A 12,500-nucleotide genomic window follows, 5' to 3' on the forward strand; every position below is an offset into this window, starting at 1 on the left:
GGAACTGCACTGACGAGGGTCGTGAGGAACTGCACTGACGAGGGTCGTGAGGAACTGCACTGACGAGGGTCGTGAGGAACTGCACTGACGAGGGTCGTGAGGAACTGCACTGACGAGGGTCGTGAGGAACACCTACACCTTTTCGGTGTAGGCTGAAGCCTGAACATTGTTTTGCTGTAATAAAATCATGTACATGTTTTTATTAAGACCGAAATAAACTATTCATGAATTCATTCATTAAAAGTTTGGAATTCAAAATAGTAAAAGTAAATAAATCTAGTAAAAGTACAATATTTGCCTCTGAGATGTAGTGGCGTATAGGACTAAAAGTACTGGAAATCGGAAATACTCACGTAAAGTACAAATACCTCAACATTGGTCCATTGGTGAGTACAGGTACTTAAGTAAATGTACTTAGTTTCTTTCCACCACTGACTGTAAGCTGGTGACCTTTGGTCGACATGGAACCGTTGTTTCCACGGTTACTACCTTACATGTCTCTCAGCTAACCACCTGTGTGCGTGCGTGCGTGCGTGCGTGCGTGCGTGCGTGCGTGCGTGCGTGCGTGCGTGCGTGCGTGCGTGCGTGCGTGCGTGTGTTACCTCATGTAAACAGGTGTACTGAACATGGTAAGACGCCACCCTCTCCTCTCCTTCAATCTCCACGCTGATCTGGAGACGGATCGCTCCAGACACCGCTGACTTGTCCGTTCTCTTCTCTGTGTGCACGCACACGCACGTGCACGTGCACACGCACACACACACACACACACACACACACACACACACACACACACACACACACACACACACACACACACACACACACACACACACACACACACACACAGAGAGAGAGAGAGTGAACTCACGTGAGACAGAAGGATGGAACAAGCACTCATGGATACATCATCAGTTACAGCATACTGTACATACTGTACATGGGGGCAACTGCCGCATTTTAACGATTTTTCAAAAATAGCAGATCTACAAGCTCGTAGCGCTGCACCGAGTGCCACGCTACGAGCTTGTAGATCTGCTATTTTTCAATAGTTTTAAATAATGCTTAAAACACCAAAATGGGTTCCCGCTCAGAATGGGTTTAAAGTGCTCTCATCTCAATTGCTCTAAACAAACAAACAAATTGTAATGTCCTCAAAGTCCATAAACAAACATTACAAAGTCCATAGACTTGGCTGGCCATATGACCTAATCTTCCAAAGCCATGCATTGGAGGGGCCAGCACCCCTCCTCCCCTTGGAGGGGCCAGCACCCCTCAAACAATATATATACATGAAACATACAGAATTGTAGTCATATTCACTGGGATGCTCACATACCTAGTTATATTCATACATTGCTATTTTGACACTTGCTAGTAAACAGTGTGAGCTAAAAATGGAAACCCTGCCTGGTTGGGAGACGATCATTAGAGGAGAGATACTGCCTGACAGACAATAGTACAGAAGCCTGAATCACACCTACAACGACTCCTAGCAATTACCAAGAGTATAGCAGAGGAATAAAGATTTGCCTAAACACAAAACAATTTCTTGGCAATTATAAGACCTCTTTTCTTCTTGATCATTTCCCGTCTCCTTTTACTCATGCATGGACACAAAGCCCTCGTTGTCTTTGGTCTCTGGTTCTGCACAGCAGGCTAGGAGTCTAGGACGGGAGCGTTTGTTCTGGTTCTGCACAGCAGGCTAGGAGTCTAGGACGGGAGCGTTTGTTCTGGTTCTGCACAGCAGGCTAGGAGTCTAGGACGGGAGCGTTTGTTCTGGTTCTGCACAGCAGGCTAGGAGTCTAGGACGGGAGCGTTTGTTCTGGTTCTGCACAGCAGGCTAGGAGTCTAGGACGGGAGCGTTTGTTCTGGTTCTGCACAGCAGGCTAGGAGTCTAGGACGGGAGCGTTTGTTCTGGTTCTGCACAGCAGGCTAGGAGTCTAGGACGGGAGCGTTTGTTCTGGTTCTGCACAGCAGGCTAGGAGTCTAGGACGGGAGCGTTTGTTCTGGTTCTGCACAGCAGGCTAGGAGTCTAGGACGGGAGCGTTTGTTCTGGTTCTGCACAGCAGGCTAGGAGTCTAGGACGGGAGCGTTTGTTCTGGTTCTGCACAGCAGGCTAGGAGTCTAGGACGGGAGCGTTTGTTCTGGTTCTGCACAGCAGGCTAGGAGTCTAGGACGGGAGCGTTTGTTCTGGTTCTGCACAGCAGGCTAGGAGTCTAGGACGGGAGCGTTTGTTCTGGTTCTGCACAGCAGGCTAGGAGTCTAGGACGGGAGCGTTTGTTCTGGTTCTGCACAGCAGGCTAGGAGTCTAGGACGGGAGCGTTTGTTCTGGTTCTGCACAGCAGGCTAGGAGTCTAGGACGGGAGCGTTTGTTCTGGTTCTGCACAGCAGGCTAGGAGTCTAGGACGGGAGCGTTTGTTCTGGTTCTGCACAGCAGGCTAGGAGTCTAGGACGGGAGCGTTTGTTCTGGTTCTGCACAGCAGGCTAGGAGTCTAGGACGGGAGCGTTTGTTCTGGTTCTGCACAGCAGGCTAGGAGTCTAGGACGGGAGCGTTTGTTCTGGTTCTGCACAGCAGGCTAGGAGTCTAGGACGGGAGCGTTTGTTCTGGTTCTGCACAGCAGGCTAGGAGTCTAGGACGGGAGCGTTTGTTCTGGTTCTGCACAGCAGGCTAGGAGTCTAGGACGGGAGCGTTTGTTCTGGTTCTGCACAGCAGGCTAGGAGTCTAGGACGGGAGCGTTTGTTCTGGTTCTGCACAGCAGGCTAGGAGTCTAGGACGGGAGCGTTTGTTCTGGTTCTGCACAGCAGGCTAGGAGTCTAGGACGGGAGCGTTTGTTCTGGTTCTGCACAGCAGGCTAGGAGTCTAGGACGGGAGCGTTTGTTCTGGTTCTGCACAGCAGGCTAGGAGTCTAGGACGGGAGCGTTTGTTCTGGTTCTGCACAGCAGGCTAGGAGTCTAGGACGGGAGCGTTTGTTCTGGTTCTGCACAGCAGGCTAGGAGTCTAGGACGGGAGCGTTTGTTCTGGTTCTGCACAGCAGGCTAGGAGTCTAGGACGGGAGCATTGTTGATGCTGCTCCCAATTTACAACTCAGTCGGTTCAGTTGTGACTCGTCTCCGTCGGGTCGGGGGGGAAACCTCACATGTTCAAATGTCAAAAACTGAAACTTTTCAGGATTCAAATTCAAAAATAGCAAAAGATAGCAGATCGACCAGTTTGTAGATATTTTTGATACTATTGTGTGACACTCTTCTAGGGTGATCTCGTAGGAAGCAAATTATTTACGAAGAAGTAAAAATCAGGAGATAAGGAGATGGTGCCCGACAGCACCAACACGGATCTTAAGCAGAGCAACTCTCACAACACGGCCAGACTAAATGGTGCATTTATATACCTTTATCCAAGGCAGGGGTGCCCAAAAGGTAGATTGTGATCTACCAGTAGATCACAAAGGCTGTGCAGGTAGATCACATGACATGCCCCTAAAGAGTATTTCATTTAAATTTATTGAAGGAAAAAAAACGATAAAAAAAAAAAAACATTTCTCCCCCTCTATTTCCCATTCCAAGTGCATTTGTCTTATCTATTATACATTTGAAAAGGTGTGCCCAAAACGTGTGCCCAAACCAGGAAAAGAAAGTCACCAGCTACTACGTCACTGACACGCTGCAACACGCTGCAACACACACTGCAACAACACACTAACACGACACAGCCTTACCCTCCGCGTCGATCCGCGGCTATCTCCTCATGTCGCGCCGCACGCCCACACTCAACAACACCCGCGTAAAAACTGTCATTGCACTGCCACTAAAGCCGCCTCCCGTCCACACTCACAAACAACATCAATAACAATAATAAACACAAACACGCCACAAGCACCGACACCCCCGCCTAATTTGTTGCCACGTCTATGAAAACAAGCACAGAAAAAATGCCATTCAACACGCTACTTACACACACTACCACTCGCTTACAATACGCGGACCTGGCAACACTACATTCCCTCTCCCATTGGCTCAAAGCCCACCACGTGACCCACACAGGGAGGGAGACGATTGCGTGATGCTTCTATGTACAGGATTCTATAGGTCACCACTTTTGGTGTGACACACACACGGCTTCTGTTTACTATGCGTTGTCAACACGTGCTGAGTTGACAAACATTGACAGATTTCGGAGAAGACTGATAGTTTATCCTTTAGTAATTAGCCTGTGGAAGTATTCACACTAGGCTACTTTTGCATTTATTGGGATTGGCAATTTGGGGAAAAAAGGAGGAGGAGGAGGTGATCAAGCTCCACAACACCACATTGGTAGGTAGGCTCAAGGCTGCATTTATTTTCCTTCTTTTTCCTCTCGAGGGTGCATGGGATGATGTGAACCCCTCCAGCAGGCTAGGGAGCACCGCTCAGGTTAGCGGACAATGACCGCGGGGTGCGGGTTGCCAGGTTTTTTTATAAGTAAAGTATTTACATTCAATTAAAAAAATAGATATATATAATACCTTTTAATTTACGTCATATTTAGCGGCATTTCGACCTAATTTCTCTGTTCTTTGTCAATGGCAAATATTGAGACGTGTGGGGACTAAAGCTGTATATAGGAGGGCCCTCAAACACATTATTTGATAACTTTTCATCGTGCTCCTAAAAAAAATGGTGTGCTACTAGCCGCAATTACATACACCGTTAAAATAATAAGAAATTGCGTCGACACCTGGCGTGGAACAAACGGGACGAACCGAGGCGCATATATGGATAAGAACAACAACACTACACGCGCGCTGCAACACAAAACAGCTGCATACAACGCGTGTCACTGTGCACTTCTGTATCTGTGGACTTCTGTATCGCAACGCAACTCTGGGATGAGCGGGCCAAAGGCCCGCAAAATTCTAGTACTGTACAGAATGTAACACAAACTCTACTATTCCGAAGCCCCCTCAGGTACATATTTAAACTATTTTCAGCAATGGTATAATAATTGATTTAGTGGGTAGATCTTGCCGAGCTGGTCATTTTGAAAGTAGCTCTCAAGTCAAAAAGTGTGGGCACCCCTGATCCAAGGAGCTTTACATAGATTGTGCTTTACATTCACCCATTCACAGACACATTCACACACCGATGGCAAACGTAGCATCTGTCTATATTCTATATATGAATGACATTCTTGGCATTTGTGCTCAAGGAAAACAAATCATTGAACAATATATCTGCCATAGAGTACAATGCGCGTACACACACACGCGGACATGGACACGCACACTCACACGCACACGCAGACGCACACGTGGACCTACCTAGGTTGTACCAGACGTCCATCTCCCCGCTCAGCGTGCGCACCTCGATGATGCTCTGGCCCAGGAAGTCGTCCGACTCCCTCTTCAGGCGCTGCTTCACACGAGACTTGATGTCGTCGTCCTCGTCCCAAACCCGCAGCTTGATGCGGTCGGACGAGTTGTGGCACTCGCTGTGGACGGAGGAGGGAGATGTAGAGGTCAGGGGTCAGGGGTGGGCGGAGGACGAGGGAGATGTAGAGGTCAGGGGTCAGGGGTGGGCGGAGGACGAGGGAGATGTAGAGGTCAGGGGTCAGGGGTGGGCGGAGGACGAGGGAGATGTAGAGGTCAGGGGTCAGGGGTGGGCGGAGGACGAGGGAGATGTAGAGGTCAGGGGTCAGGGGTGGGCGGAGGACGAGGGAGATGTAGAGGTCAGGGGTCAGGGGTGGGGCGGAGAACGAGGGAGATGTAGAGGTCAGGGGTCAGGGGTGGGCGGAGGACGAGGGAGATGTAGAGGTCAGGGGTCAGGGGTGGGCGGAGGACGAGGGAGATGTAGAGGTCAGGGGTCAGGGGTGGGCGGAGGACGAGGGAGATGTAGAGGTCAGGGGTCAGGGGTGGGCGGAGGACGAGGGAGATGTAGAGGTCAGGGGTCAGGGGTGGACGGAGGACGAGGGAGATGTAGAGGTCAGGGGTCAGGGGTGGGCGGAGGACGAGGGAGATGTAGAGGTCAGGGGTCAGGGGTGGGCGGAGGACGAGGGAGATGTAGAGGTCAGGGGTCAGGGGTGGGCGGAGGACGAGGGAGATGTAGAGGTCAGGGGTCAGGGGTGGGCGGAGGACGAGGGAGATGTAGAGGTCAGGGGTCAGGGGTGGGCGGAGGACGAGGGAGATGTAGAGGTCAGGGGTCAGGGGTGGGCGGAGGACGAGGGAGATGTAGAGGTCAGGGGTCAGGGGTGGGCGGAGGAGGGAGATGTAGAGGTCAGGGGTCAGGGGTGGGCGGAGGACGAGGGAGATGTAGAGGTCAGGGGTCAGGGGTGGGCGGAGGACGAGGGAGATGTAGAGGTCAGGGGTCAGGGGTGGGCGGAGGACGAGGGAGATGTAGAGATCAGGGGTCAGGGGTGGGCGGAGGACGAGGGAGATGTAGAGGTCAGGGGTCAGGGGTGGGGCGGAGGACGAGGGAGATGTAGAGGTCAGGGGTCAGGGGTGGGCGGAGGACGAGGGAGATGTAGAGGTCAGGGGTCAGGGGTGGGCGGAGGACGAGGGAGATGTAGAGGTCAGGGGTCAGGGGTGGGCGGAGGACGAGGGAGATGTAGAGGTCAGGGGTCAGGGGGTGGGCGGAGGACGAGGGAGATGTAGAGGTCAGGGGTCAGGGGTGGCGGAGGACGAGGGAGATGTAGAGGTCAGGGGTCAGGGGTGGGCGGAGGACGAGGGAGATGTAGAGGTCAGGGGTCAGGGGTGGGGCGGAGGACGAGGGAGATGTAGAGGTCAGGGGTCAGGGGTGGGCGGAGGACGAGGAGATGTAGAGGTCAGGGGTGTGGGCGGAGGACGAGGGAGATGTAGAGGTCAGGGGTCAGGGGTGGGCGGAGGACGAGGGAGATGTAGAGGTCAGGGGTCAGGGGTGGGCGGAGGACGAGGGAGATGTAGAGGTCAGGGGTCAGGGGTGGGCGGAGGACGAGGGAGATGTAGAGGTCAGGGGTCAGGGGTGGGCGGAGGACGAGGGAGATGTAGAGGTCAGGGGTCAGGGGTGGGCGGAGGACGAGGGAGATGTAGAGGTCAGGGGTCAGGGGGTGGGCGGAGGACGAGGGAGATGTAGAGGTCAGGGGTCAGGGGTGGGCGGAGGACGAGGGAGATGTAGAGGTCAGGGGTCAGGGGTGGGCGGAGGACGAGGGAGATGTAGAGGTCAGGGGTCAGGGGTGGGCGGAGGACGAGGGAGATGTAGAGGTCAGGGGTCAGGGGTGGGCGGAGGACGAGGGAGATGTAGAGGTCAGGGGTGGGCGGAGGACGAGGGAGATGTAGAGGTCAGGGGTCAGGGGTGGGCGGAGGAGGGAGATGTAGAGGTCAGGGGTCAGGGGTCAGGGGTGGGCGGAGGACGAGGGAGATGTAGAGGTCAGGGGTCAGGGGTCAGAGGTCAGGGGTCAGGGGGGGGCAACCTTGTCGATGGAGAGAGCCCACTATAGAGGGCCACATTGCAAATTACTGTCATAGCAAATATAACCGATCTACAAACGCTCAACGCTCAAAACGCGTCACAGTGCGACACGTTTTGAGCGTTGAGCGTTGTGTAGATCAGCTATTTTTGCTATATTTGAATTGAAATCCTGAATAATGTTTTGCTATTTTTTTATTGGAATTTTTATTTAATTTCAAATGCCTTTAATTATAGTTGCTAACTATGCTAACTTTATGAACTAAATACAAATACATTGGACATGAACAACATATTTTCAGATGGGGGTTACATATATTTTTGGGGGTCCTTGACATGGAAATGTTTGAGAACCACTGCTATATAGAAACAGGGTTTTTTCAGAAAAATGTCAGGATTGATTAAAAAGACATTTTGTAGAAGGTCCTCAGGTGTAAATACTGTAGGAAGAGTGCAGGTCTTACAAGCTGAAGCTCTCCTCCCACACGGGGTTGAGGTTCCCGTAGATGGTCTTGGTTCTCTTCTTGGTCTTTCCCACCTGGATGGTGACGTACGGATCACTGGAGCCGGTCCGGTCCTTGGCCTGGAGACCCTGAGCACTGACGACTGGACCGCACACACACACGCACGCACACGCACGCGCACACGCGCACGCGCACGCGCGCACGCACACGCGCACGCGCACACGCACACGCACACGCGCACGCGCACACGCACGCGCACACGCACACGCACACGCACACGCACACAGAAGAACCAGAATCAATCGTTATTGTCGCATCACATTACGTGTTATACTGTAGGTTTCTGGTCTAGAGGGGCGGGTGAGATTTGCGCACGCCCTGATTGGTTCACCGATCTGTCCGTCAAGCCCTAGCAGCCCAGAGGATGACTTGATTTCCGGTTTCGTCATCATAACGCGACGGCCTCGTCACCAGGTCCGCGACAAATCCGCTATTTCTTTTTAATTATTTTAAAATGGCGAATCAAACGCATTAAACAAATATCGGGTTTAGCGTATTACGCACGGTGGAACCCTGGATTAAACAATTAGCCGCCGTCAAAGTGTTAATTTGCCATCAGTAATTTGTGCAACACTCATTTCCCAAAACAGAGACACATTATATCTTACACTTACATTTAAACTTACTTATTTTGGGAGAACTTTTTTTAAGCAAAACTAGCAAAACATACCAGAAAATTATACAACCTCGTTGAGCTTGTAAATCGCTCTTAAAAAAAAGTATAATATTTGCCTAAGTATAAAGTAAAGTATAATAGACATACCCAAGTAAATGTACTAGTGATGGGAGATGAATGGGCAAACACAACATCGGTATCGGCCGATTCTAGTTGCTTTTAGATTAATCTGCATCGGTTCGATGAATCAATCAGACCGATTGATTAATCTTTACAGATAAACAAGCCCAAAGTAACAGCTTGAACAGATCTACAAGCTCACTGTTACATGTATTTTTCAGAATGGACAAAATTATTATAATTTTTCAATACTGAATGAGATCATATCGACATCAGATATCGATATCGGCCAACATGTCTCATCGGGACATCCCTAGTATGTACCCAAATGGTACTTAAGTACAACACGTGTAAATGGAACAAAACAGCACCTGAGTGAACAATCTAATCTAAACCATTGATTCTCTATGATTTTCCATATCAAAGTAGATAATTATGTATTTGGCTGAAACATTTTGTGTCAGAGAAGATTTGTGTGATCAGTGGTGGTCCCTGTCGTTGCTGATCGGGGTGAAGACCAGGTGAGGGGGGGGGGGGGGGGGTTTGGGTGAAGACCAGGTGAGGGGGGTTGGGTGAAGACCAGGTGAGGGGGGGGGGGGGGGGGTGAAGACCAGGTGTGATCAGTGTCATGGCAACGTTCCCGTTTCCCACGCCGCGGTGCTGCCGGTCGCTACGGTAACGGCAGCATCATGTGTGACAATGTGTGTGGGAGAGGAGGAGGAGGAGGAGGGGGAGGAGGGGGGGGAGGAGGGGGAGGAGGGGGAGGGGGAGGAGGGGGAGGAGGGGGGGGAGGAGGGGGAGGAGGGGGAGGAGGAGGAGGAGGGCACATACGCCTTGGATCAGGGCTGTGCATTTTAATCGCTCCAGCTATAGCTCACATGGTGTCATTCTAATATCACAATAATTATTATAATTTTCCTGGTTCAAATATCATTATTTTTGGGGGGTTTTGAAAGGATGAGAAGTATGAGAACCACCGCCTTATCGTTCCTTTTTTTATTTTTTTATTTGTTGTTGGCTTTTCTAAGTGAAGAAAGACAGGAGGGAGAGAGAGAGAAGGAAGGGGAGAGACATGCAGCAAAGGTCGTCATGAACGGGACTCGAACACGCGACGCGCGTCAGGCCAGAGTATGTGTCATGATGCGCCTGGACCGCTAGGCCAGCGGACGCCCCATCATTCCTTTTCTATTATTGGTAATACAGGCAATGTTGTTTTCGGCAGCAATTTTTATTTTAGTTTTAGTCATAGTCTCTTGAATAGTTTTCATTTAGTTTCAGTCACATTTTAGTCACCTGGAATGGTTTAGTGTTACAGTTGATTTAGTCGCCTAAAATGTATTTTGGCGGGCCTTGATGCCGTCGTAAGCTGAAAATAGCCGATCTATAAGCCCACAACACGTCCACAGCGCGACGCATTGTGGGCTTATACTGTAGATCTGCTATTTCCAGCATGCAACCAAGTGTAAAATGACTTATACTGGATCTATTGTCCACTAGTCCCTTCCTAACATTTTAGTCTAGTTTTTATTTGTTGACGAAATTGTCAGTATATTCAGTCATCATAGCTTAGTTTTCATTTAGTTTCCATTTAGTTTTTCGTCAGTGAAAAAAGGTAGTCGACGAACATTTTTGGTCACTATAGTTTTAGTCGAGGAAAACAACAGTGCTGTGAAGGTATTGGACGTACTGTTGACGGCGACCTTGGCCGACCACTTGGAGGTCCCGTCCAGAACGCTCTGCTTGATGCTCTTCAGGTGCTGCGCGTGGAGCAGCTTGGTGACGCCGAACACCTGGCGGATCTCCTCGAACACCTCGGGCCGGTTCCTCTCCCTGATCTTCATGCGGTCCTTCATGGCCGTCATGATGTTCTGGTTGCGGTCCTCCGCGCCCGTCTTCGAGCTCTTCTCCGCCGCTCCTGGTTGGTCAGAATAATAAGGGGCGAGAACGAGAAGACACGGGGGTTTATGTTACATGATGTGACGGAACCCCTTTTGGGGGCGGGAACCCCTTTTGGTGTTTTAAAGCAGGGGTTCTCAACCCGTAGGTCGCGACCCCTTGGGGGGTCGCCAAATTATTTTGGGGGGTCCCGAAATTATTTAAAAAAAAAAAAAGTTTTTGTTTTCTTTTTTTTTTTTGCAACTGAATGGCTGGAAAGTGGAAATGAAGAGTTTACATATCTGGTTTCAGTATTTATTTATGGTGTATTGTCTCTATTATTAAGGTTATTGTTGCAGTCCAATTATATTGGGGGTCGGGAGGGGGCGGGGCGGGGGTCCCGAGACACTGCCAAAGCATCTCCGGGGGTCCCCGGCCAAAAACGTTGAGAACCCCTGTTTTAAAGCATTATGTTATACTTTAGCTGTTGAAAAATAGCAGATCTACAAGCTCGCAGTGCGGCACTCGGTGCCGCGCTGCGAGCTTGTAGAGCTTCTATTTTTTTGAAAAATCGTGAAAATGTGGCGCAGGTCTTTGAATATATATATTCTTTCACAGAAAACGTTTTTAACTCATATCTTTGCTTCTGGGGGGTCCCTGGAGGGGTCCTGTAGTGGTCCCTGGGACAAAATATTTTCAGATGGGGGTCCGCAGCCAAATACAGATAATTCTGGGGGTCCTTGACATGAAAAAGGTTGAGCACCACTGACATAGAAACGTTGAGCACCGCTGACATAGAAACGTTGAGCACCACTGATATAGAAACGTTGAGCACCACTGATATAGAAACGTTGAGCACCACTGATATAGAAACGTTGAGCACCGCTGACATAGAAACGTTGAGCACCACTGATATAGAAACGTTGAGCACCACTGATATAGAAACGTTGAGCACCACTGATATAGAAACGTTGAGCACCGCTGACATAGAAACGTTGAGCACCACTGACATAGAAACGTTGAGCACCACTGATATAGAAACGTTGAGCACCACTGATATAGAAACGTTGAGCACCACTGATATAGAAACGTTGAGCACCACTGATATAGAAACGTTGAGCACCACTGACATAGAAACGTTGAGCACCACTGATATAGAAACGTTGAGCACCACTGATATAGAAACGTTGAGCACCACTGATATAGAAACGTTGAGCACCGCTGATATAGAAACGCTGAGCACCACTGATATAAAAACGTTGAGCACCGCTGATATAGAAACGTTGAGCACCACTGACATAGAAACGTTGAGCACCGCTGATATAGAAACGCTGAGCACCACTGATATAGAAACGCTGAGCACCGCTGACATAGAAACATTGAGCACCACTGACACAGAAACGTTGAGCACCGCTGACACAGAAACATGCGTTTTTCAGAATTTAGAAGACATTTGTAGAATTGTCCTCAGGTCTAAATGGGTTAATTTCATGATCAATACAGAAATCAATCAATCAATCAATCAATCAATCAATCAATCAATCAATCAATCAACGTCTCCGTCCACTCACTCTGCAGGCAGTCGGCGTTGAGCAGCTCCTGGCACTTCTCGTGCACCTTGACGCCGCACTCGGCGCATCTCATGCCCTGGCGGGCGATGCCCCACAGCAGGCCCTCGCACTCGTAGCAGTAGGTGGGCGTGGTGGCGGTCCACACCTGGAAGTTGTGCGGCGTGGTGCAGGAGATGGGGTAGATCAGAGACTGGACCGTCGTCTTGTACACACGCGTCCTCTGGAAGTGGAACGGAAAAAATGAAACAAAAACACAGTGATATAGTGACATCACACTATCATCCCCTCCCCTAACTCAGGGGTTCTCAACGTTTTTGGCCGGGGACCCCCGGAAATGCTTTGGCAATGTCTCGGGACCCCCGCCCCGCCTCCTCC

The 12,500-nt window shown here is 50.3% G+C and overlaps 1 protein-coding gene across 1 annotated transcript in view; it reads right to left on the reverse strand.

Moving 5' to 3' along the window:
- LOC306935036 (protein unc-13 homolog B-like) overlaps window positions 1-12,500 on the reverse strand; it is a 269,334-nt gene that overhangs the window by 64,751 nt on the left and 192,083 nt on the right. The window contains exons 15-19 of the mRNA XM_079517857.1: window positions 12,126-12,345; window positions 10,367-10,594; window positions 7,884-8,025; window positions 5,301-5,470; window positions 603-718 (exon numbers count right to left, since the gene is read on the reverse strand). Of these exons, the coding sequence (XP_079373983.1) occupies window positions 603-718; window positions 5,301-5,470; window positions 7,884-8,025; window positions 10,367-10,594; window positions 12,126-12,345 (876 nt within the window). The remainder of the gene's footprint in view (window positions 1-602; window positions 719-5,300; window positions 5,471-7,883; window positions 8,026-10,366; window positions 10,595-12,125; window positions 12,346-12,500) is intronic.

This window comes from Electrona antarctica (assembly GCF_951216825.1).
Source record: "Electrona antarctica genome assembly, chromosome: 13".
Taxonomy (NCBI): domain Eukaryota; kingdom Metazoa; phylum Chordata; class Actinopteri; order Myctophiformes; family Myctophidae; genus Electrona; species Electrona antarctica.